This window comes from Marmota flaviventris, chromosome 10 (assembly GCF_047511675.1).
Source record: "Marmota flaviventris isolate mMarFla1 chromosome 10, mMarFla1.hap1, whole genome shotgun sequence".
Classification (NCBI taxonomy): domain Eukaryota; kingdom Metazoa; phylum Chordata; class Mammalia; order Rodentia; family Sciuridae; genus Marmota; species Marmota flaviventris.
In genome coordinates this window covers 41,260,211-41,287,743 of record NC_092507.1, presented here as the reverse complement: position 1 = coordinate 41,287,743, position 27,533 = coordinate 41,260,211, and the positions used below count along the sequence as shown (strand labels likewise).

General features: G+C 37.0%; 1 protein-coding gene across 3 annotated transcripts in view; it reads right to left on the bottom strand.

Moving 5' to 3' along the window:
• Positions 1 to 27,533, bottom strand: part of Zfyve9 (zinc finger FYVE-type containing 9) — a 217,031-nt gene that overhangs the window by 31,505 nt on the left and 157,993 nt on the right. For all 3 annotated transcript variants that reach the window (XR_011708836.1, XM_027945059.2, XM_071617821.1), the window contains exons 11-13: positions 12,804 to 13,028; positions 10,750 to 10,832; positions 4,155 to 4,259 (exon numbers count right to left, since the gene is read on the bottom strand). Coding sequence is in view for 2 of the 3 variants with exons in the window: in XM_027945059.2 (XP_027800860.1) it covers positions 4,155 to 4,259; positions 10,750 to 10,832; positions 12,804 to 13,028 (413 nt within the window). In the remaining variant the exon portion in view is untranslated. The remainder of the gene's footprint in view (positions 1 to 4,154; positions 4,260 to 10,749; positions 10,833 to 12,803; positions 13,029 to 27,533) is intronic.

Here is a 27,533-nt window from a genome sequence, read left to right as displayed (position 1 = left end):
AATACAAAACAAATAACACTTATTTATCATTAATTCAATTAGGTTAGTCAATACAATAATAAAAATCTCACTATGAGAATATGAGTAGGGTTACCTAAGCCATTAGGAATATTAATGGCCTTACCAAAGAAGCTTAGAGATTTTATATGCAATGCCTATTTTATTTATTAAAATTTTACACTGTCAGAAGAACCATCCTTTTTTAGCTTTCTAAGCTTTACATCTTTCCATTCTCTCCACCTACATTTTCCATACTACTACCCAAAACTCAGGTTGCTAAAACTCTGCTTTCACTGTCACTGTTTCTGCTTAAGAATCTGTAAAAGCTCTTTACAAACCATCATATGAAATTCTAATTTCCTTGGCCTGTTTTTTAAAATTCTCTGAAAAGCAAGCAGTCTCTTTGCATAATTTCATTTCCCACTAATCCTCCAGTCTACTTTAGCCTCCTCTTTTAATACTGGGAAGTTTATTATTTTCTACTTTCTTACAAGACATGCCCATTCCTGGTGCTTCCTTGCCTTCATTTAGGCTGATATCAATCCCTCTTTCACTTAAGATATTTTCCACCCTTCTCTTCCTAGCACCTAAACAGCATACGTTATCCATAGACTCTGTCATTCATTTAGTTATTTGATGAACATCTACCAGCTTTTCCTACATGAATTGTGGTGTTCTAGATATAAAGGATTCAGGACCATTAAAAATTTAAGGATATTTCTTCTTTCTCTGAATCTTTAAGGAATATTTCTTGCAAGATATTTCTCATATTCTGTTTCATGTTTTCATTCAACAGGTATTTCTTACACACCTACTCTGTACTAGGGAGCCTGCTAATGATACCAGTGGTAAATAAGACAGACATAGTACCTCATGGAACTATAAAGAGAAAGAGTCATCAAGGAATTACAAATGTACTATTACCAACAGTAAGTGTAGAATTCTAGAAATGGATATAATAGGAGTGTTACCGTAGTTAGGAGTTAAATGAAGGACTACCAGAGAAAATGACATTTAAGCTGACAACTGAATAACGAGTGGGGGTTAGGCAGGTAAGAGAAGTATGTGTCAACAAGGAAGCAGCTTGTACAAAAGCCATGAAGCAAAAGCTAGTATACATAGGCAAAGAAAAATAAAAAACAACAACTATGGAAAATAAGTAAAGAAAAATGTATGAGAAGTGAAATATTGTGGTGATTAAGAGAAATAACGTACAGATGCTCCTCAACTCAGGAGGGGGTTACATTAGATAAACCCATTATAAGTTGAATGTATCATTAAGTAAAAAATGCATTTAATATACCTAACTTACAAAATATCAAAGCTTAGCCCAGCCTACCTTAAACTTCTCAGAGTACTTGTATTAGCCTATGGTTGAGCATAATCATCTAATACAAAGCCTATCTTATAATAAAGTATGGAATATCTCATATAATTTATTGGGAATACCTGTATCCAGAAAATGCTGTCAACACAAGACACTATAGAGCTTTGGTTGCTTACCCTCATGATCTAGGAGTCTGACTGGGGGGGTTGGCTCACTACCACTGCCCCTCATTGAGAGAATACACTGCAATTCCAAACCCAGGAAAAGATCAAAATTCACAGTACAGTTTCTACTGAATGCATATCACTTTGGTACCGCCATAGTGTCAAAAAATTCTAAGTTGAACCATTATAAGTTGGGAACAAACTGCAAAAGAAAATTACTTTTTCAACTATAAAGTGGAATTACTGGACATACATAAGTCAACTGTCCAAGATTATAAAAGATAAACCTATGTTGAGATGAAATGAAAACTGAATGGGAAGGGAAATCAGTCTGCTAAATCAGGCAAGAAAAATAATCAATTAAATTAACTGAATATGAAATATAAGAAATGATAACTGATATAGTTATTACTTTGGAAAAAGGATTCTTGAACCAGCATACCAAAACTGAAACTGCAGAGTTCAGATAAAACAGTAAGATGAAGGATAGCCATTGTGATAAACATGTTCAGTTGGGACTGAAAAAAAAATCTGGGAGCCTCATTGCTTTTCAATTTCTAAACATATAGTATCACCTTGCAAACATCAAGGACAGCAAAGTATACTATTCACTTGGGGATGACATCCTATCATCCTACTATTAGTAAGCTCCCAGAGGATATAGGCATAATTCTTGCTCATCTTTGCATTCCATATCACAAAATATATTTCATCAGTGTTTGTGAAACAGATGATAAAACTTCAAATGTGAGAAATAAAACAAGTTTTCAAAGCACAGTCTCCTTTTACACTCTTTAGGCACAAATTATTCATAAATAATTCCCTTTAAAGGTTTGACTCCACGGGCTGGGCTGGGGCTCAGTGGCTAAGTGTTCGCCTCACATGTGTGAGGCACTGAGTTCAAGCCCCAGCACCACATACAAAAATAAATAAATAAAACAAAGATGTTTGACTCTACACAGTCTATTCTATTATTCTTCAATATTCTAAGGTAGGATTACCTAACTGCTTAAGGATGGTAACTGTACCTCAGAAAAAGTTAAGCACATGCTCTATTATTTTCTGATGTTCTGAAAAAATAAACAAGCAAACACACACATGAAATGTCACAGGTAAAGGCTTTCTTCACATAGGTCCTTTTAATAATAATGCTGAGCCCTGAGCTCACAAGCCAGGAAGACATGTGTGACTTTAAGTACATATCAAGTACAAAGTGTTTACTAGATATATGAATGATTAAGTGATTATAAGCCTGAATGAAGAAGGAAAATAGGAAAGAAAAAGAGGGAGGAAATTATAATACACTATAAAATCTAAAAAATAGTAGAAGAAGGGGTTACTGATGTAGCTCAGTGGTATAGTCTTGTCTAGCATGTGTGAGGCTCTGGTTTTGTAATCCCACCATAGCAAACAATAATGATGATAATAAATAATAACAAATCTTTAAGAAGTAGTAGTAGAAGAAGTGATTGGGAAGTTATCACTCTGCCTAATGAAAGAATAAACATGAACCACTGTTATATCAAACTATTAAAATTTTTCTTTAAAATAATAACCCAATGGTTGGGCTAGGAGTGAAGTTCGGTGGTAAAGTGCTTGCTCAGTATGTACAAGACCCTGGGTTTAAACCCTAACACCAAACAAAACAACACAGCAACCCCAGTGGCATTTAAGAACTGATTTAAAATTTTTTATTTAATTAAAAAAATACTTCATATGCAAAGTCGGCTTTGTATAAATCTGCTAATGTGTGTATAGTATATACAATATTATTTTGTTTGTTTTTTGGTACTGATGATTAAGCCCAAGGTTGCCTTACCATACAGCTGCATGCCTAGTCCTTTGCACTTTTTATTTTGAGACAGGGACTCACTAAATTTCTGAGGCAGGCCTCAAACTTCCGATTCTCCTGCTTCAGCTTCCAAGTCATTGGGATTACAGGCCTTCCTGGCCAATATGATTTTAGTTACAAAATATAGCTTAATTCATTAAAAGGTATTTTGGGACTTAACATTGAGCTGCGCTTGAACATTAAGGACAGTAAAAAAAAAATAACAGCCAGGTGCAGTGGTGCATGCCTATAATCCCAGTGGATCAGAAGGCTGAGCCAGGAGGATGACAAGTTCAAAGCCAGCCTCAACAACTTAGTGAGACCCTGACTCAAAATTAAAAATAAAAAGGGCTGGGGATGTGTCTCAGTGGTTAAGTTACCCTGGGTTCAATTCCTGGTACCAAAAATTAAATAAATAAAATTTAACACACACACACACACGCAGTTAAAAGGGGAACATGAAAAAAAAAATCCCACCACTAAAACTTCAGACATACAGTGAATTTTATGATTTTTAATCAAAATGCAAATCTGTTATTATCTCAGCATCAATTAAAAGGTCAAAAGACATAACTAAAAAAGTTATACCACCTTTCTGTAATGAAATTCCACAGTTGAGCTAAGTCACACAATATTATTAACTGATTTCATTGTCAATTAAAAGTAAAATTTAGGGGGTGGGGTTGTGGCTCAGTGGTAGAGCATTTGCCTAGCATTGTGAGGTACTGGGTTTGATTCTCAGCACCACATATAAATAAATGAATAAAATAAAGGTCCATCAACATTTAAATAAAATTAAGAAAAAAAAATTTACCTTTATTATAAATCTTACCTCATTGTATCTGTTGCTGGGAATTTTGATGCTTGTTTTCCGAACTTCCATATCCACCACCAAACCTTGAACTACTGGCAAAGTATATTGGTAATTTCTAAAGTCCTGGGCAAAAGAAGATTAAAGTAAAATAAAAAATTCATCAATAGTAGGATTTGATTTACAATAATAAAGTTAGCATGAATAGAAGGAATGTCAGACAGATCCTATTTATTGGTGTGGGGTTGTGGCTCAGTGGTAGAGCACTCGCCTAGAATGCGTGAGCCACTGGGTTTAATCCTCAGCACCACATAAAATTAAGGATATTGTGTCTACCTAAAAAATAAATTTTTTTAAAAAAGATCCTATTTATTTAAATAAATAAATGTATAAGGAAAGCCCTACTGGATGTATTCTAGCTCTCTAATTAGACTGTAAATTCTTATAAGGAAGTAAACCAAATAATTTCCTATACCCTTTATATACAACATTAAACAAATACTTGAATGCTTACTCTGCTTTATGATCATTTACCATTTTCTATATTTACCTGTTAAAGATCAGTCTCCTCTCTTTAAGGTAATCTCCAAAAGGGCAGTGAATCTCACTTATTTTGTTCTCACTAGATCCCTAATGCCAGAAGCACCTTAGATACTCAATGAGTATTTGTAAGGAAACATGCACATATATACACCCCCATTCCATGTGGCTGAAGCAAAATGAACAAACATGGTAGGAGTCAAGGCCAAAGTGATAGTACACTGCTAGGTTTCATAGGTTCTTATAGGTCATCACAAAGACTTTTGACTTTGCCTTAAGGAAGTTTTGATCTGTTTTAACAGATCTGACATTTCTATAAAGAATAAGTGTTGAGGGGTGGGGTTGTGGCTCAGCGGTAGAGCACTCGCCTAGCACGTGCAAGACCCTGGGTCCGATCCTAAGCACCAAATAAAAATAAATAAGCAAAATAAAAGCATTGTGTACAACTAAAAAAGAATAGGTGGTGAGTGCCTGGCGTGGTGGCACATGCCTGTAATCCCAGCAGCTTGGGAGGCTGAGACAGGAGGATTCAGAATTCAAAGCCAGCCTCAGCAATGGTGAGATGCTAAGCAACTCAGTGAGACCCTGGTGCTAAATAAAATACAAAATAGGGCTGGGGATGTGACTCAGTGGTCGAGTGCCTGAGTTCAATCCCCAGTATCATCCCCTACCCCCACCCCCACCCCCCAAAAAAAACAGGTGGTGAGTTAGCAAGTGTAAAAGAAAAGCAATGAGATAAACACAATAAAACATCTGGGTAAGAAGTAGTGAAAACTTAAACCAGTATGTTAATAGTTCAAATAGTGGTGATAAATTGTTAGATTCTAGATAAAGTCTGAAGGGAAAACCAACAATATTTGCCACTGGATTGGCTGTAGAATGTGAAAAAGGACAAGAGTTTTAAAATAATTCTAAATTTCATGGTCAGGGCTACCTGGAGAATAGAATTGCCCTTTTTTTTTGAAATGTAGAATATAATGGGGAAGGGAGAGTGTTTCTAAGTAACTTTACTGTATTACTTACAACAGAGATAAAGAACATTGACAGGAACACAAAAATATCCAACACCTACAAGGTAAAATTATAATGTCTGCATTCAGTGAAAAATACCAAGCAAAGAATCAGAAAAACAAATCAAAATCACAAAGCAATGCAAAACAAAATATTCCATGGAAACTAAGCTAGAACTGATATAAGATGTTAGAATTACCAATCAGGACATTATAAAAGTTATTTTAATTGTATTCTAAGTGTTTAAAGAGCTAGGTAGAGGCATAAAAGACAAAGTCACCCATGTGAAACTTCTGGAGATAAATTTAACAATGAGGAGATCCACCTCGCTGTCCTACACAGGAAAGCATTCCCTCTAAAAACTGGAACAAGAGAGGGATGCCCTCTTTCATCACTACTATATAACATAGTTCTTGAAACTCTAGTCAGAGCAATTAGATGAAAGAAATTAAAGGGATACGGATAGGTAAAGAAGAATTCAAATTAGCACTATTTGCTGACAATATAATTTTATACCTAGAAGACCAAAAAAATTCCACCAGAAAACTTCTAGAACTAGTATATAAATTCAGCGAAGTAGCAGGATACAAAATCAACACCCATAAATCAAAGGCGTTTTGTATCTCAGTGACAAATTCTCTGAAAGGGAAATGAGGAAAACTACCCATTTACAATAGCCTCAAAAAAAAAAAAATACTTGGGAATCAACTTAACAAAAGAGGTAAAAGATCTCTACAATAAAAACTACAGAATGTTAAAGAAAGAAATTAAAGAAGACCTTTAGAAGATGGAAAGATCTACCTGTTTTTGGATAGGCAGAGTTAATATTGACAAAAAGATTGTACTACCAAAAGCACTATACAGATTTAGTGAAATTCCCATCAAAATTCCAATGACATTCCTCATAGAAATAGAAAAAGCAATCATGAAATTCATCTGGAAAAAATAAGAGACCCAGAATAGCTAAAGCAATCCTTAGCAAGAAGAGTGAAACAGGTGGCATCACTGTACCAGACCTTAAACTATACTACAGAGCAATAATAACAAACAACATGGTATTGGCACCAAAATAGACTTGTATACAGAATAGAGGACACAGAGACTAACCCACATAATTACAGTTATCTATATTAGACAAAGATGCCAAAAATGTACATTAGAGAAAATATAGCCTCTTCAACAAGTGGAGGGAAAACTGGAAATCCATATGTAACAAAATAAAATTAAACTCCTATCTCTCACCATGCACAAAACTCAATAGTGGATCAAGGACCTACGAATTAAACCAGAGACACTGTGTCTATTTGAAGAAAAAGTAGGCCCAAATCTCCATCATGTTGGATTAGGCCCCAACTTCCTTAATAAGGCTCCTAAAACACAAGAATTAATATCAAAATCAATACATGGGATGGATTCAAACTAAAAAGCTTCTTCTCAGCAAAAGAAACAATCAGAGAGGTGAACAGAAAGCCTACAATTTGGGAACAAATTTTTACCATACACACATCGGATGGAGTACTAATTTCGAGGATATATAAAAAAAAAAACTCAAAAATCTTAACACCAAAAAAGCAAATAGCCCAATCAATAAATGGGCCAAGGAACTGAATAGACACTTCTCAGAAGAAGATATACAATCAGTCAACAAATATATGAAAAAAAGTTCAACATCTCTAGCAATTAGAGAAATGCATATCAAAACTACTCTAAGATCTCATCTCACTCCAGTCAGAATGGCAGCTATTATGAATAGAAACAACAATAAGTATTGGCGAGGATGTGGAGGAAAAGGCATATATTGTTGGTGGAACTGCAAATTGATGCAGCCAATATGGAAAAAAGTACAGAGATTCCTTGGAAAATTGGGAATGGAACCACCATTTGACCCAGTTACCCCCTACTCCTCCGTCTATACCCAAAGGACTTAAAAACAGCATACTACAGGGACACAGCCACATGTTTACAGAAGCACAATTCACAATAGCTAAATTGTGGAACCAAACTAGATGCCCTTCAGTAGATGAATGGATAAAGAAAATGTGGTATATATACACAATGGAATATTATTCAGCATTAAAAAGGAATTAAAATGATGGCATCTGCAGGTAAAATGGATGAAGTTGGAGAATTCAATGCTAAGTAAAGTTAGCCAATCCCCAAAAAACAAATGCCAGATGTTTTCTCTGATTTAAAGAGGCTTATTCATAATGTAAGTGGTAGGGATGGGCATGGAAGGATTAGATGAATTCTAGATAGGGCAAAGAGGAAAGGGAAAGGAAAGAGAGGAGTGGGGTGGGAGCATATGGGTAGGAAAGACAGTGGAATGAGATGGACATCATTACCCTAAGTACATGTATGAAGATATGAATGGTGTGACACTACTTTGTGTACAACCAGAGATATGAAAAATTATGCTCTACATGTGTAATACGAATTAAAATGTATTCTGCTGTCATATGTAACAAAGATCCACCCTATTACTTGAAACTTATTGGGGCATTGTTTGCATTTTTGTTCAGGATGCTAAACAGCACTGAAAAGTGATAACAAATCAAGTCAGGTTAATTTACAATCTCAAGGCTAACTGATATTACATTAAACAGATGATCAACCATCAAAATTACTACAGCAGAGGTTTATTTTCCGGCTTATATTTTGTGGTCTTTGAAATATCAAATATGCACTCCCACGGAGAGACAAATGTTGATATACAGAATCAAGGCTGTCATTAACATGGACTGAAAGCAAATTTTACAAGGATTCATTACAAATTTAATCCTTCCTAAAATTCTGATTAAACAGGGCACTGACAGGTTGCTTGATTCTGGCAGATTTGGTTATTGACTATTGACCTAAGAATTGTAGTTTCTGATGTTTGAGCTTGAAATTTGGGGTTTCCAAGTTTGTAGCTTCCAAATACAGGAATTCATTTCTCATGTGCTTTATTCAAATCAATGTTGTTTACTCACTTCTAACCCAATACAGGCTGAGAACTGTCACCTAAAACACTGTGTTCCTTTTTATTAAAGAGCAAAAACCACAAGGATGCTTAAAAAAAAACAAAAACAATGAGTTTTCTTTTTTTAATGGATGGAATTAAAGGCAGCTTAAATATTGAAAAATAAAAGTTCAAATTTAGTGAACTTAAAGGCCTTAGAATAAAAACTATCCTAAATGAAACAAAAAAAGAGTATAAAATAATTAATTATTCATCTGTGAAACAAATTCATGAACCTAATGTATATGTAATTGAAGTCCCTGAAGGAGAGACAGGGTAAACAGAAAAAATATTTGATAAAAAACACGAACCCACAAATCCAAGAAGTTCAATGAATCCCAAATATAAGAAACATGAAGAAAACTATACTATGGTACATTACAATCAAATTTCTCCAAACCAGTGATAAAAAGAAAAATTTTAAAGGAGACAAAGAAGAAAATAATGTTATACAGAGAAGAACAAACACAGAGGGAAAAACAATTCTCATCTGAAACAAACTAGAAGATAGTAGAGGAACATCTTTAAAATACTCAAACAACACTGCCAAAGTAGAATTTTGCATCTGGCAAAAATATCTTTTTTTAAAATATTTTTTTAGTTGTAGATGGACACAATATCTTTATTTTATTTATTTATTTTTATGTGGTGCTGAGGATTGAACCCAGGTCCTCATGCATATGAGGCAAGTGCTCCACCACTGAACCACAACCCCAGCCCGCAAAAATATCTTTTAAATATGAAGAAGAAATAAAATTGCTAGAAATACAAAAGCTGAAAGAATTCATCACCAGCAAGTCTATGCTACAATAAATGTCACAGGGTATTATTCAGGCAGAAGGAAATGACACTAGATGGAAATACAGAGTTGCACAAAGGAACAAAGAGCACCGGATGTGACAACTAAGAGTTTTTCTTAATGTTCAAATCTCTTCAAAAGATAACTGGAACAAGTATAGGCATGACAGAGTAAGGACAAAGAGCACCGGATGTGACAACTAAGAGTTTTTCTTAATGTTCAAATCTCTTCAAAAGATAACTGGAACAAGTATAGGCATGACAGAGTAAGGACATCACCAAATCCATTCCCCCCAAAGCAATTAAGTTCTGGGTAAATGGTGACCATTTCAATGCTCTGAAATTAGATCAAAAGAATGGAACACACTGTAAAGTGTTTTTCAAGAAAACTACTGAAATTCAAGTAAAAATAAAGTTGAAGCTATGACCTTCTTGCCTGAGGTAGTCCCCACGAACTGCTTAGTCCAATCAGAGCATGATGGTGGCTAGTAAAAGAGAAGGCCAATAGCTCTGTTAGTCTGAGGCCACCAACCTATTTGGAGCAAGTTATGTATAAATGTAGACTAGTCAGAATTTAAAAAGGAGTTCTGAAAGGTGAAACAACCACAGGGAGCTTAAAACACTCCAAATATCCTGGACCGACCTTGGTCTGTATATACATGCAGCAGAAAAAGATATAAAGGGACCCAAGTCAACCAACATTTTAAAAGAATCAGAACCTATATATATGTAGAGAGAAATGAGAGAGTCCAGCAAACAAGAAAAGAATGAAGTTTAAATCCCAGTCCATATATAGACCCATCAACAGGGAGTAGAAGCTTTAATGGCTTGAAGTATTTGAGTACAACCTTTGACCAATCCTTGGCTGAATAGTGTATCTCTCTCTCTCTCTCTCTCTCTCTCTCTCTCTCACACACACACACACACACACACACACACACACACACACACACACAGGATGCCAGTCTCAAAATGAAAACAAAGTGAAATGCTAAATATCTTATTTATATACTCCTCCTGTTTTCATAATAATCCTGCAAGGTCACTAATATATTAAGTATGTAATTAGGGGTTGGAATCCTGTACTATTTCACTGTATGTTCTCAAAAGAGTATATATGTTTTGTTCTCCTCTAACATAAAACTTTACCTTCTTTAAGTAGCAGGCACATGTCAATCAATAAAATAATAAAACCCTACTCTTCCTTCTCCCATACAAATTCAAGTAAGAAAAACAAAAAAAGAAAGAAAAGAAAAATTCCCAACTTACTGCAAGAAGATTCATGATGGTGTGCCCTGTCTCTCCAAACAATGGCTTTCGAAATCTGACACTGAAGAGTGGGCAGGGATAAACTGTGGAAATGAGAAAAGATCAGACTAAGTTAAGTAGTTTAAAATTCTCGGCAAAGAGATACCATGGCTAATATGCTCATTAGAACATATTAAATTTAGGATTCAAAAAGTAGGTAGTATGAGAGCAGATAAATCCTAAGCCAGAGGAAATCTTTTAAATAAAACCAGAATAAACATTTTGCTGCAGCTATTCCAAAAATGACCAAAAGATCTTAAGAAGCAATCTTCTTCAAACTGGATTGATATGATCCAGGAAACATCTCTCAATTCCTCTGGGCTCAAGAAGTTTAAGAGTTCACTCTTCTATGCCTCCTAACCAGACCCTCCTTAGGACAGCCAATTACCAGGTGATAATACCAGCTTGCTTATCTCTCAAGCTTTGAGGTTTGACATTCTAGTATAAGTCAAGATACACATGTTGCTTCCTCTCATGCAATCCTTTATCTTTCATGCTTCATTTAACTGATTCACGTGACTCCTTCAGATCCATCCAAGAAGTGTTTTTGTCTAACTCCTTCATTCTTCGTCAAGTTAGAGCCCATCCTAAAACTCTCAAAGAATTTAACCTTAGAAACATTTCTATTTTAACACAGTATACCACTGTAATCATGATTCCTATAAATCTTTCTTACAAAGATTCCCAAAAGCCTATAACCAGGTCTTAGCCATTTCAGAATTCTGAGGATTTCTGATACAATGGTAGACCTTTATTAAATTCTTACTGAATGAATGAACTAATGAGTGAAAGAATAAAGTTGACTTTCTGAGTATACAGACTGTTTTATGATATATAAAATAATCTCCAATTTATCAAGCTAGTGTTAACACACAAGGCAAGCATTAAATTATCCAGTTTATAAAAAAAAGCTGTCAGAGACCTTGAGTGAGAAACTGACAATCAGAAAGCCCCAATGAATGGCCCATAATTACAGAGCTACTGAGTGAGGCAACCAAAAACCTTATTCAAGTGGTCTGATTCTTAGACTCTGAGAACTTTTAATTAGGTAAAGATATAAAGATTAAAGTAAAGTTTGAATTTAACCTTTAATGTCTTTTTTTTTTAATCACAACTCAGTGCACTGCTACAGCCATGGTCAAAGAACTCTTCTTCTGTAGCCCTTACTAATTGAGAATGGCTTCTATACCATAGCTTTCGGCAGCTGTTAGGTTAAAATAAAGTATAATTCATGGGGCTGGAGTTGTGGCTCAGCAGTAGAGAGCTCCTCTAGCACGTGCGAGGCCCTGGGTTCAATCCAGGGCAAAATAAAAATAAAATAAAGGTACTGCATCCAACTACAACTAAAAATAAAAAAAAATATATATATATATATATAATTCATCATAACTATTTAGCAATAAAGTGACAACAGATTCACCATATACAATAGTTTACCATTAAAAAATTACTTAAGTTCAAAATTAATTTTACTAGAGATGATTGTGTTTTTATCAATAAACCATGAAAACAGTAAATTTATTTATTTGAATACTGGGGATTCAACCCAGGGGCACTTTATCACTGAGTTACAGTCCCAGTCCTCTTTTTTTGGAATGACAGTGGGAATTCAATCCAGGGCCACTTTATCATTGAGCCACACCCCCAGCCCTTTTTATTTTTTATTTTGAGACAGGGTCTCAGTAAGCTGCTTAGGATCTCCCTATGTTGCTGAGGCTGATCTGGAACTTGTGATCCTCCTGTCTCAGCTTCCAGAATTGCTGAGATTACAGGCATGTGCCATACTTGTCAATTTACAAAGTAATAAATAACCACTGGCTTCTTCATTTGATATTTTCATTCCTTCCTATTATGCCCCAAATAAGTAGAGAGAGACTAGCCAGATTTAGCTTATTTCAAAATACTATTTCTGCTGAATTGTATCATCAAATTAGAAGGGCTCTGAATAGCTTAAGACTTATTAAATCATCATGCCTTGGTTATATGTCTTAGAAGAAAATTTTTTTACTACTTACGCCGATATTCAGCTCCAAGTCTCAACATTAGTCGGATGGGAAACACTTTAGCCCAAGGAGTTTCCCACTTCTGGATAAGAATCCCAAACAAGTAAGGTGGGGTTGGGAGAACTAGGTCTTGCAGTGACTGATAGGTAGATGTCACATATAAAAATCCACCATGTTCTTTACTGCCGAGGAAACTTTGACTGAAGAAGGAATGTCCCAAGTTGCCCACAACATTTCCTAAAACAAAAAGTTCATTATATATTGTTTACCAGTAAATAGATCTTTTCTTGCTGTTTGTTTGTTTGTTATTGTTTTTACAATAATGGAGATTAAAACCTGGGGGCTTTACCACTGAGTCACACTCCAACCCTTTTTTGCTCTTTATTTTAAGACAAGGTCTCACTAAATTGCCCAGGCTGGCCTTGAACTTACAATTCTTCTGGTAGCTGGGATTATAGGCATGTTTCACCATGCCTGGCTTATTTATAATAATTACTTTTTATTGTTATATTTTTTAGTACTGGAGATTGAACTCGGGGCCTTCAACCACTGACCCACATCCCTAGCTCTATTTTGTATTTTATTTAGAGACAGGGGTCTATCTCACTGAGTTGCTTAGCACCTTGCTTTTGCTGAGGCTGGCTTTGAACTCACAATCCTCCTGTCTCAGCCTCCTCAGCCACTGCACTGCATCCAGCTATAATAATAATTATTACCCCAAACTGGGTCAGACATTACCAAACTCTAATTCCCAATCTTTCACTATAAAAGACTCCTGTGTAGAAAACAGGTTGTTAAATCAATGGCATTTATTAAATACAAAAATGTTATCCAATTTTATCAGGGCTTCATGCTGGTGAGCAGGAAATACTTCATATGATCCCAGGGTAAAAGGTGGTCTAGTTAAAATCCAAAAATATTGTTGTTAAACTGTATAACTTTACTGTGTGAGATACTTTAGAGGTCTCAGGATAACAATTATTTGGCTCAAAGGTCAAGAAAAACTAATTCAGATTAGGTGCCTGGTCTCTCAAAGCTTATATCTCACTGGGTAAATAAAATCAACTCATGAATGTAATAAACTGTCTACAGTAAATGCAGTTATGAGACATTAGGGAAGAAGAGGATTTATGGAGAAGGTAGTACCACAGATAGGATCTTTTCTTTGTAATTTTGATTGAGACAAATATGAAACATAGATGTACAACTTAAAAATTATTTAAACCCATAATAGGCAGTTTTCTCTCTTTTAAATACAAGTGCTATTTATTAAGCACTTTTTAATAGGTTTGCAAGTAAAACAGTAACAAGTATATCAGTCCTTCATTAAGGGGACATTTTCCTCAGTTTAGAATTACAGAGAGACCAAGCCCAGAAGTACATGCCTGTAATCTCAGTGGCTGAGGCAGGAAGATCATGAGTTCAAAGTCAATCACAGCAATTTAGCAAAGTCCTAAGCAACTTAGCAAGACTCTGTCTCAAAATAAAAAAATATAAAGGGTTGGGGATGTGGCTCAGTGGTTGAGCACCTCTGGGTTAGATCCCTGGTACCAAAAAAAAAAAAATTACAGAGAGCTGTTCAGTAATGGAAGAACAGATATGTTCACTAGATAGGTACAATCTTCTTTTGAAAGCTCTTAAAACAAAAACACAAGAAATCCTCATCAGAGAAGTTAATGCTTGCTTTAACAGAAAACTAGAGTTTATATCTATAGACTCAGACTCCTGTTGTGAAGTGGGAATGTTTGTTGATGGTAGGATCCAAAGTAAAGGGAACACCTCCCTATAAAATTTAGAGAAGCTCTTTGGTATACACTATGCTGCCCTGATCATTAACACCTAAATTTTACATTTGAAATAGGACTTTTAAGAATACAGGGGTAGGAGCTGGAGTTGTGGCTCAAAGGTAAAGCACTTGCCTTGCACATTTGGGGCCCTAGGTTCGATCCTCAGCACCACATAAAAAAATAAATAAAAACAAAATAAAGACATTGTGTTCATCTATAACTAAAAAAAGGGAAAAAAAAGAATACAGGGGTAATATTCTTGCCCAAGCATTAGCCAACTCTGGCTGTACAATTAAGCTGCTGGGCCATATCTATTAAAAAAAAACAAAAAACAATCCCCATATAAAAGAAACAGTATAGGATTTTTGAAGAAAAAAATCTGATTTCAGAGTCACAAAAATATGAGATGGAGTTTGAACATTCACTACTGTAGAATTGAGGCAAGTTAGTTCTGGGAGCACCAACATCTGTGTAGAAATGTGGGAAATTATATTAAATTTCAGACTTCTTGTGAAAAATAAATTATAAAATATATATAAAATACCTAACAGCATTAGCCATACAATGTGTTCCCAAAAATTTTTAACTATTATTGTTCTAATGCAAATATATACATAACAATAACCAAATCTTACAGGATTTCTTTTTCTTTACCAAAAATCATAGAGCAATATTTGTATAAATTTTCATTTTTTCTGGCACCCACTACAGAATTAGGGATAGAGTGGCAGGAACTTTTGGGAGATCAGATCCCCAAATACACCACTGCCTTTTTACTCCCCGCCCCAATCCTATAATTCTAAGATACCATAAAAGATACTTTATACCAATGCAAAATTCAAAAAAACAGACAATTAGAGAGGAGAAAAACCTTACTCAGGTTTGACAGGGGAGGAGGAAAATGGGAGATAAGAGATGGAAGATTTTTTTCCCCTCCACAATGGAAGGTGCATGATAACATTCCTTTAAAGGTCTAGTGATGGCATGCTATGGTTTCAAGATATCCCCCAAAAAACATGTTGGAAATTTAATTCGCAATATAACAGTGTTGGGAGGTGGAGCCTAATGAGATTAGGTCATGATGGCAGAGTGAATGGATTTATCATGGTATTATCATGGGAGTGGGTTTATTTAAAAAGGATATTTTGGGGCGGGGTTGTGGCTCAGCGGTAGACCGCTTGCCTTGCACGTGTAAGGCACTGGGTTCGATCCTCAGCACCACCAAAAAATAAAATAAACAAAATAAAAAGGACATTTGACCCTTTCTTGCTCTTTTGCCCCATCTTTGCCCTTCCACTGCCGTGGAATGACACAGTAAGAATGTTCTTGCCAAATGCCAACCAGTTGACCATTAATTTTTCAGTCTCCAGAATGTAAGAAATAAACTTCTGTTCATTATAATAACCCTAGTCTGTGGTATTCTGTTAAAACAGCATAAAACAGAGTAGGACATAATATACAATTTATGGTTCACAAAGACTGTTCTAGTGAATATACCTCAGGGGTAAAAAGTATGTTGCTTGGTACTTAAGGCATTCATTCATTATTCCTTTGGGATTCCCCTATTAGAGCCTAGAATCTATTACTAGTTATTTTTCCACACATTCTTATTTCCTTTCCTTTCCTTTCTGCCATTATCACTTAACATCCTCTTCATTCCATCATACATTCTTCACTACATCCCTTCCCATTATCAAATACATCTTTCATCCTTTAAGTATTTATTTTATTTTTTAATGTGGATCTCCGCTGTCAATCTTAATGAATGATTTCGACTATCATTAACTATTTCATACATAAACAAGTAAAATTCCAGAGTTGTAGATAACAGCAAAAATAAAATGCTGAGTATAAAAATTTGATAAGAAAAAAATAAGAAAATTTCATTAAAAGATAATCCAGAGCTATGAACTCAAAAAGTCTGTTATTATTAATTTGTATCAGTATTTCACTGTAAGAACATTCAATACAATGGACCCAATGAACTAATTTATGGAGATATATATTTCTATTGCTCTCTACATATCCCATGCCAAAAGACAAAAGACGTCAACAAATTTAGTTTAAAGGTGTTAACTGGTCTATAACTGGACAACATCTCATTCTAGAAAACAGAATGAGTATTCAATCAATAATTTTCAAAGCAATTTTACGAAGCATTAACCAGGTTATCATCAGAACAATGCAATCGGGAGGTTTACTTTACCAATAAAGAAACTGAGGCTCAGTAGTAGAGATGGAGAGACTCCAATGGAATATTACTCAGCCATAAGGAAGAATAAAATGATGGCATTTGCCAGTAAATGGATGGAACTGGAGACTATCATGCTAAGTGAAATAAGTCAATCCCAAAAACCCAAAGGCAAAATGTTCTCTCTGATATGAGGAAGCTAACACACAAAAAAGGTGGGGAAGGGAAGAATAGACATTCATTGGATTAGACAAAAGGGAATGAAGGGAATGGAGGCAAGATGGGTACAGGAAAGAGTAGAACAAATCAGATATAACTTTGCTATGTTCATATATGAATACATGGACCAGTGTTAACTCCACATCATGTACAACCATAAAAATGGGAAGTTATTCTCCATGTATTTATAATATGTCAAAACACATTCTACTGTCATGTATTAAGAAAAAAAGAGATAAGTGATTCTCAAAATACACATGGTAAAAAATATGGTAAAGTAAAATCTGGAAAGATTATCTTTCAAACTCCTAGTATTTCCATGAATCACACTATGTCTTCCAAAAAATTAGTGTAATTTGAAATTTTCCATCTTAAAATTGTAGCTTAAACTTTATTTTTCAAATGCTTACTAGTAGCTCTCTTTAAATTCAGTTCAAATATAACTTACATACCTATGTGACAACAGCTTGCTTTTGTTTCAAAACACTTTTAAATCCTCACATCAACTCAAATGGAACAATTTCCAAGCAAATGATTCATTTATTTTAAGAAATACTAACAATTCTAAACATTAACATAATTAAAACACAAGCCATCAAAAGAATTTAGACAAGCTGGGCACAGTAGTACACACTTATAATCCCAGCTACTCAGGAAGCTGAGGCAGGAGGATCACAAGTTGTTTGGGCAACTTAGGGAGGCCCTGTCTCAAAGTTAAAATAAAAAGGTCAAGGGATGCAGCTCAGTGGTATAGCACTTGCCTAGCATACACACGCTCTAGGTTCAAGTCTCAGGACTACAAAAAAAAAAAAAATTTTTTTTAGACAGTTCCTTAGAATTCCTGCAAGGCAATAAACTGCAGTTAAGAAGGAACACATTATAAAAGATTTCAGTTTAGAGCATCTGTGGTTCACCCTGAATTTTAAAAAGCTGGAGAGGCACTATATTACTTCTTTTGGCTCTAAAAAGATTTAGAAAAGATATAGCCAAACTCAAATCTGAATTCAGGCACTTTTCATCTAAGTGCATGATCATCAACGAGTTACTTTTGTCTTCAATGCCTTTCAGATTCCTCTTATATAAAATGTAAACAGTAACAGCATAAATATCACAGAATTGTTAAGAAATAAAACAGTGCATATAAAGCCATGAATATATTGCCTAGCATAAACTAATCACTCAATAAATGTTACGCATTCTTATTTTTTCTTTTGGGGGTGGGCTACTAGGAATTGAAACCATGACCTCACAATGCTAGGCATGTGCTCTATCACTGAGTTATACCTACCAATCCAACACTGGCTTTTGATAAAGCCATATAAAAATGATACTTAAAAATCGCCTGGGTTAACTGTTGTCCATAGGTTAAAACTAAAAACAAAGAACACTTTAGAATGAAAGTACATGTTTAAAAAAAAGAGAGAGACATGATAAGAGGAAAAACTATCTTTCAAAGATCTAAAGTTGTAAAAAATTTCCCAAGTTATCTACTCAAGTGGCCTACTTAAGTGACCCATGTCATTTCTTTCTTTCTCAGGGGACCACAGATATTGAGCCTCAGAAACAGACTAATGTGAATGGTATGTTTCCATGTCTCCAAGTCACAGTACAAACAAGAAGTCAGGAATAGCCTGACACGGTGGTTTATGCCTATTATACCAGCAACTCGGGAGGTCGAGGCAGAAAGATCACAAATTCGAGGCCAGCCCAGACAACTTAGCAAAATCCCAGTCCCCAAATAAAAAATAAAAAGGGCTGGGGATGTAGCTCAGTGGTAGAGTACTCCTATGTTCAACACCTAGTATCACTTTTTAAAAGCCAGGAATAATAAGTATCACTTTTTAAAAAGCCAGGAATAATAAGTACAGTATTTTTATTCACATAAGTGTTCTCTCAGGATACCTTTCCATCTCGGTGCTTTTCTCCAAAGAACAAAAAAATGTTTCCTAGTGACATCATGCCAACTCATTAATTCCTTCAACCCATAGTTTTTAATTAAATCTCTCTAATATACCAGACTGTCTGTTTTAGGAATGGGTACAGAGTTGACCCAGACAGATAAAAATCTTGCCTTTATAGAGTTTACAATCTATGGAGAGAGACAAATAATTTCAGTAAGTATAACTAGAGACAAATGCTTTGAAGAAAATAAAATAATATAACAGATTGATAGCGCTAGGGAAAGGAGACTTCTTTAGTTGAGAGAGTCAGGAAAAATCTCTGAACAGAAAACATTTAAGAACAGACTAAAACAAAGACAAAATGAGCCGATAAAGATCTGAAAGAGCATTCCAGTTCATGGAAACAGTAGTGCAGAAGCTGTGAATGGGAAATTAGTTTGATGGGCTCAAAGGTCACAAAAATTATCAATGTAGCTAAAGCAAATTAAGGGGTAGTTTTAGATAATGTCAGAAATCTTTAGGGGCTAGATAATATTGGACCACATGGACCAAAAGGAATTGGAGTTTCTTCTAACTGCAGTGGGAAGCCCACCCAAAGGTTTAAGGCAGCTTCAGTTGTGTTTTCACACCTATCATTGTGTCATTGTGCTACATAAATGTGCTCTCAATTCCCCGGGATTAAATCTAGTATGTCTCAGGAATAGCTGAGAGAAGATAAACATGTCTGCAAATGTAGAACTGCAAATGGTTGAGAAGGAACAAGAAGCAGTATTCAAATACAAAAGAATTTAACATGCAAGGTTGAGAACATACATAGTCTATGTTTATAATTAAAATTCTCTTCTTGCTTTATTCTAAAATTAAATCTCAAAGTTGAAAATTAACAACTGTAAATCTTATCAAGCTCATGTAAATATAAATCAATATTCTCCTGAATTAATAGCTTTTTTGAAGAGAAACATTAAAATTGGTTAATTTAGGCTAAGGCATACAGAACTGAAGAATATACCTCAGGATCAGTAGTGAAGAACAAAGAATCAAATTATACAAAAGAGCAGTTAGATATGGATGGCTGATTTCAGAGGCTCCAATATTAAAAGGAGTTCCAAAGGAAGACAGTGGAAGGATAAAAGAGAAGTAATATCAAAGATTCAATAACCAAGGATTTTCCAAAGAAACAACAAAATGTATTATCACATTAAAAGTATACTTTGAGTCCTCAGCAGTAAAAATAGAAAACAAAATCATGTATGTGGCAGACACTAGACCAATGGAATAGAACACAGTCCCAAAACAGACCGATTCATGTAAGATCAATTAATATTCAGAAACAGTTTCAAGGTAATTCAATAGTGAAAAACATAATCTTTTTAACAAGTGATGCTGGAACAACTAGACAGACAGTTAAAAAAAAGAACTTAAAGATTTATCTCATTTATTACACAAAAAATTAACTCAAGGGTTGGAAATATAGCTTAGTGGAAGAGTGCTTTCCTAGCACCCATGTAGCTCTGGATTCCATCTCCAGGACTTGATTTAAAAAAACAAAAAGTTTAATTCAAGATGGATCACAGATCTAAAAACTTATAGAAAATAATATAAAAGAAAATGCGGGGATCCAACATGGCGGCGAGAGGGGAGGCAGCGCTTTCAGTACCTCCTCAACAACGGGGTCAGAGAGACGCATGGATACGCTTAGATTCGACCTGCTGAGAAACTCCTAGCAAAATTCCACTAAAGAGAGACTGGCCGGGAATCGGTAGGATTTTTGGAGGTGACAGTTTGCGCTAGACGAGTGAATCTCCGCCACGCAGCGCAGAGGTCCAGACCCGCCAGCCGCTGCCCGCGCGACTCGGCGACTGTCGGCTGCCTGCACGCGGCCCCCGATAGCCTCCGAGGCGCAGCGCAGCAGGAGCGGTGCAGGGACTCTAGGAAGAGGTCTCTCGCCAAGCCTTCATGAAATAGCGAACCGGGAGCTGAAACCAACCAGAGACAGACCAGTCCCACCCCTCCCTTCGGACACTCCGGCAAGGAGCCTGGGGCCCGCCATAGCAGAGAGGTGACATTACCAGAGTTCCGCAGAATTCCTTCCCAGCGGAATCCACATTAGCAGGTGTGTGACTCCCACCCCCTCCAGATACAAGCAGCCAGGAAACCTCGGGAATCTCTCCGGGGGCGTGTCTGTAGGGAAGCAGAGGGGATTCCAGATCCCCACCTCCCCTTAGCACCAGCGGCGACACCCAAGATCTTAGCCGCCAGTTTCTGGGGGCCTGCCCACCAAAGGGGTCCGGAAAAATTAAACTGTTGGTTCCCAGATCACCCCACCACAGCACTGGGGCTTAGATGAATGACGGAGAGGGTGTTCATCGTTCGGGATATAGGACACGCGGTTGGGGCTGCAAGTGTAATCAGATCCTTGGGGAACCGCCTCTGGTGAACAGGACCTGGCTGGCTGGCTGGGAAGAGGAACAGGGGGAGGGGCCGGATAAGTGAAAGGGCTCTGGACTAACAGGATTGAGAGACTCCCAGGAGCCACCGTACAGGGATTTCTGTCAGCACATAGAGGGCAGAAGCTCGGCTCAGAGGGCACAGCTCCGCCTATTGGAAGAGAAGAAAATGGGATTCAGCCATAGAACAGGGGATGCCAGCATGGCAGAGATCTGATGTCATCGGAGAGCGGCCGAGGAGAGAACTTCATCGGTGCCAGCGGCGACGGAAACAATTGGTCCCCTGGTAGGGAGGGTGAGTCACAGATACCCGAGTCTCTCTCGCTTTGTCGTCGAGTCAGAGGGGAGGAGCGGGGGCCGCCGCCCGCGCCCGCAAGGTAGGCAGACCTGCGACCAACCAGCAGATCAGGCCCAGCAGTCTGCAGGCGTGGTAGGAGGGGCAGGGCAGAGCCGCCGCCCACGCCGGCAAGGTAAGCAGACCTGTGACAGACCGGCGGATCAGGCCCAGCGGCCTGCCAGCGTGGTACACACTTCACCCCAACTGGAGTAGGGGCAGAGCAGAGCCTTCGCCCGCGCCCAGATCAGGCCCAGCGGGCCGCCTGTGTGGTGGTCAAGTGACCCCAATTGGAGTGGGGGCGGAGCGGAACTGACACCCATGCCCGCAAGGTGGGCAGACCGGCGACCAACCTGCAGATCAGGCCTAGCAGTCCCCGGGCGTGGTAGGAGGGGCAGGGCAGAGCCTTCGCCCCCACCTGCAAGGTAGGCAGACCTGCGACAGAACGGCAGATCAGGCCCAGGGGTCCGCGGGCGTGGTAGACACCTCACACCAATTGGAGGAGGGGCAGAGCAGAGCCCCCGCCCGCACCTGCAAGGGAGACTTTTCAACTATACAAGAGCAACATAAATATATAGGGGGGGAAAAAATTTCAAAAACACAACAGTTTCACCAAGAAGAAAGAAACGCAAGCAGTATGAAAAGACAAGGAAAGAAAGGACTACAAGCAATGCAGGTCAACTCAACTTTAGAAGAGGTAACAGCTGCAGCAGATGGAATGTCAGATAAAGAATTCAGGATATACATGCTTCAGATGATCTGGAGTATCAAGGAAGACATCAGACAGCAAAATCAGACAATGAAAGATCACTTCAACAAGGAATTACACAAACAAATCCAGGAAGCAAAGGATCAACTATACAGGGAGACAGAGGTTATAAAAAACAAACAAACAGAAATCCTAGAAATGCAGGAAGCAATACACCAACTTAAAAACTCAATTGAGAATACTACCAGCAGAGTAGAACACTTAGAAGATAGAACATCAGACAATGAAGACAAAGTATTTCAACTTGAAAAGAACACAGACAGCTCAGCAAGACTGTTAAGAAACCATGAGCAGAACATCCAAGAAATATGGGATAACATTAAGAGACCAAACTTAAGAGTCATTGGGATACAGGAAGGTATAGAACTCCATACCAAAGGAATGAGCAATTTATTCAATGAAATAATACGAGAAAACTTCCCAGACTTGAAGAATGAGACAGAATCCAAAATTCTAGAAGCCTACAGGACGCCGAATGTGCAAAATTATAAGAGATCCACACCTAGACACATTATAATGAAGATGCCCAACATACAGAATAAGGAGAGAATTTTAAAAGCTACAAGAGAAAGGAAGCAGATTACATTTAGGGGCAAGCCAATCAGGATAACAGCTGATCTTTCAACACAGACTCTGAAAGCTAGAAGATCCTGGAATAACATATTTCAAACACTGAAAAAAAATGGGTTCCAACCAAGAATTGTGTATCCAGCGAAATTAAGCTTCAGGATGGAAGATGAAATTAAAACCTTCCACGACAAATAAAAGTTAAAAGAAAATGCAGCTAGAAAACCATCTCTTCAAAACATCCTCGGCAAAACATTACAGGAAGAGGAAATGGAAAATAACAATGAAAACCAACAGTGGGAGGTAGGACAGTAAAGGGGGGGGGGAAATAATCAAAGAGGAAAACAAACCATGCTTAGTAACATAAATAAACAAATATGGCTGGAACAACAACCCATATCTCAATAATAACCCTAAATGTTAATGGCTTAAACTCACCAATTAAGAGACACAGGCTAGTAGAATGGATCACAAAACAAGACCCAACAATATGCTGCCTACAGGAGACGCATTTGATAGGAAAAGACATACATAGGCTGAAGGTGAAAGGTTGGGAAAAATCATATCACTCATATGGACTTCGGAAACAAGCAGGAGTGTCCATACTCATATCAAATAAAATAGATTTCAAGCCAAAGTTAATCAAAAGGGATAAAGAGGGACACTACATACTGCTCAAGGGAACCATACACCAACAAGACATAACAATCATAAATATATATGCCCCAAACAATGGTGCAGCTATGTTCATCAAACAAATTCTTCTCAAGTTCAAGAGTCTAATAGACCCCCATACAATAATCATGGGAGACTTCAACACACCTCTCTCGCCACTGGACAGATCTTCCAAACAAAAGTTGAATAAGGAAACTATAGAACTCAATAACACAATTAATAACCTAGACTTAATTGACATATATAGAATATACCACCCAACATCAAGCAGTTACACTTTTTTCTCAGCAGCACATGGATCCTTCTCAAAAATAGATCATATATTATGTCACAGGGCAACTCTTAGACAATATAAAGGAGTAGAGATAATACCATGCATCCTATCTGATCATAATGGAATGAAACTGAAAATCAACGATAAAAGAAGGAAGGAAAAAGCATACATCACTTGGAGAATGAACAATAGGTTACTGAATGATCAATGGGTTATAGAAGACATCAAGGAGGAAATTAAAAAATTCTTAGAGATTAATGAAAACACAGACACAACATCGGAATCTATGGGACACATTGAAAGCAGTTCTAAGAGGAAAATTCATTGCTTGGAGTTCATTCCTTAAAAAAAGAAAAAACCAACAAATAAATGATCTCATACTTCATCTCAAAATCCTAGAAAAAGAAGAGCAAAACAACAGCAAAAGAAGTAGAAGGCAAGAAATAATTAAAATCAGAGCTGAAATTAATGAAATCAAAACAAAAGAAACAATTGAAAAAATTGACAAAACTAAAAGTTGGTTCTTCGAAAAAATAAACAAAATCGACAGACCCTTAGCCATGCTAGCGAAGAGAAGAAGAGAGAGAACTCAAATTACTAGCATAAGGGATGAAAAAGGCAATATCACAACAGACACTTCAGAAATACAGAAGATAATCAAAAATTATTTTGAATCCTTATACTCCAATAAATTAGAAGATAGTGAAGGCATCGATAAATTTCTTAAGTCATATGATCTGCCCAGATTGAGTCAGGAGGATATAGACAACCTAAACAGACCAATATCAATCGAGGAAATAGAAGAAACCATCAAAAGACTACCAATTAAGAAAAGCCCAGGACCGGATGGGTATACAGCAGAATTTTACAAAACCTTTAAAGAGGAACTAATACTAATACTTTTCAAGCTACTTCAGGAAATAGAAAAAGAGGGAGAACTTCCAAATTTATTCTACGAGGCCAACATCACCCTGATACCTAAACCAGACAAAGACACTTCAAAGAAAGAAAACTTCAGACCAATATCTCGAATGAACCTAGATGCAGAAATCCTCAATAAAATTCTGGCGAATCGGATACAAAAACATATCAAAAAAATTGTGCACCATGATCAAGTAGGATTCATCCCTGGGATGCAAGGCTGGTTCAATATACGGAAATCAATAAATGTTATTCACCACATCAATAGACTTAAAAATAAGAACCATATGATCATCTCGATAGATGCGGAAAAAGCATTCGACAAAGTACAGCATCCCTTTATGTTCAAAACTCTAGAAAAACTAGGGATAACAGGAACATACCTCAATATTGTAAAAGCAATCTATGCTAAGCCTCAGGCTACCATCATTCTGAATGGAGAAAAATTGAAGCCATTCCCTCTAAAATCTGGAACAAGACAGGGATGCCCTCTTTCACCACTTCTGTTCAACATAGTTCTCGAAACGCTGGCCAGAGCAATTAGACAGACGAAAGAAATTAAAGGCATAAAAATAGGAAAAGAAGAACTTAAATTATCACTATTTGCAGATGATATGATTCTATACCTAGCAGACCCAAAAGGCTCTACAAAGAAACTATTAAGGCTAATAAATGAATTCAGCAAAGTGGCAGGATATAAAATCAACACGCATAAATCAAAGGCATTCCTGTATATCAGCGACAAATCCTCTGAAATGGAAATGAGGACAACCACTCCATTCACAATATCTTCAAAAAAAAATAAAATACTTGGGAATCAACCTAACAAAAGAGGTGAAAGACTTATACAATGAAAACTACAGAACCCTAAAGAGAGAAATAGAAGAAGATCTTAGAAGATGGAAAAATATACCCTGTTCATGGATAGGCAGAACTAACATCATCAAAATGGCGATATTACCAAAAGTTCTCTATAGGTTTAATGCAATGCCAATCAAAATCCCAACGGCATTTCTTGTAGAAATAGACAAAGCAATCATGAAATTCATATGGAAAAATAAAAGACCCAGAATAGCAAAAACAATGATAAGCAGGCGGTATAGCGATACAAGACTTCAAACTATACTACAGAGCAATAGTAACAAAAACAGCATGGTACTGGTACCAAAACAGGCGGGTGGACCAATGGTACAGAATAGAGGACACAGAAACCAATCCACAAAACTACAACTATCTTATATTTGATAAAGGGGCTAAAAGCATGCAATGGAGGAAGGATAGCATCTTCAACAAATGGTGCTGGGAAAACTGGAAATCCATATGCAACAAAATGAAACTGAATCCCTTTCTCTCGCCATGCACGAAAGTTAATTCAAACAAGATCAAGGATCTTGATATCAAATCAGAGACACGCCGTCTGATAGAAGAAAAAGTTGGCTACGATCTACATACTGTGGGGTCGGGCTCAAATTCCTCAATAGGACACCCATAGCACAAGAGTTAATAACTAGAATCAACAAATGGGACTTACTCAAACTAAAAAGTTTTTTCTCAGCTAAAGAAACAATAAGAGAGGTAAATAGAGAGCCTACATCCTGGGAACAAATCTTTACTCCTCACACTTCAGATAGAGCCCTAATATCCAGAGTATACAAAGAACTCCAAAAATTAGACAATAAGATAACAAACAACCCAATCAACAAATGGGCCAAGGACCTGAACAGACACTTCTCAGAGGAGGACATACAATCAATCAACAAGTACATGAAACAATGCTCACCATCTCTAGCAGTCAGAGAAATGCAAATCAAAACCACCCTAAGATACCATCTCACTCCAGTAAGATTGGCAGCCATTATGAAGTCAAACAACAACAAGTGCTGGCGAGGATGTGGGGAAAAGGGTACACTTGTACATTGCTGGTGGGACTGCAAATTGGTGCATCCAATTTGGAAAGCAGTATGGAGATTTCTTGGAAAGCTGGGAATGGAGCCACCATTTGACCCAGCTATTCCCCTTCTTGGTCTATTCCCTAAAGACCTAAAAAGAGCATGCTACAGGGACACTGCTACATCGATGTTCATAGCAGCACAATTCACAATAGCAAGACTATGGAACCAACCCAGATGCCCTTCAATAGACGAATGGATTAAAAAAATGTGGCATTTATACACAATGGAGTATTACTCTGCATTAAAAAATGACAAAATCATAGAATTTGCAGGGAAATGGATGGCACTAGAGCAGATTATGCTAAGTGAAGCTAGCCAATCCCTAAAAAACAAATGCCAAATGTCTTCTTTGATATAAGGAGAGTAACTAAGAACAGAGTAGGGACGAAGAGCATGAGAAGAAGATTAACATTAAACAGAGATGAGAGGTGGGAGGGAAAGGGAGAGAAAAGGGAAATTGCATGGAAATGGAAGGGGACCCTCAGGGTTATACAAAAGAACATACAAGAGGAAATGAGGGGAAAGGGAAAAATAATACAAGGGGGAGAAATGAAGGTCAGTAGAGGGGGTAGAGAGGAAGAGGGGAGGGGAGGGGAGGGGAGGGGGGATAGTAGAGGATAGGAAAGGTAGCAGAACACGACAGTCACTAGTATGGCAATATGTAAATCAATGGATGTGTAATTGATGTGATTCTGCAATCTGTAT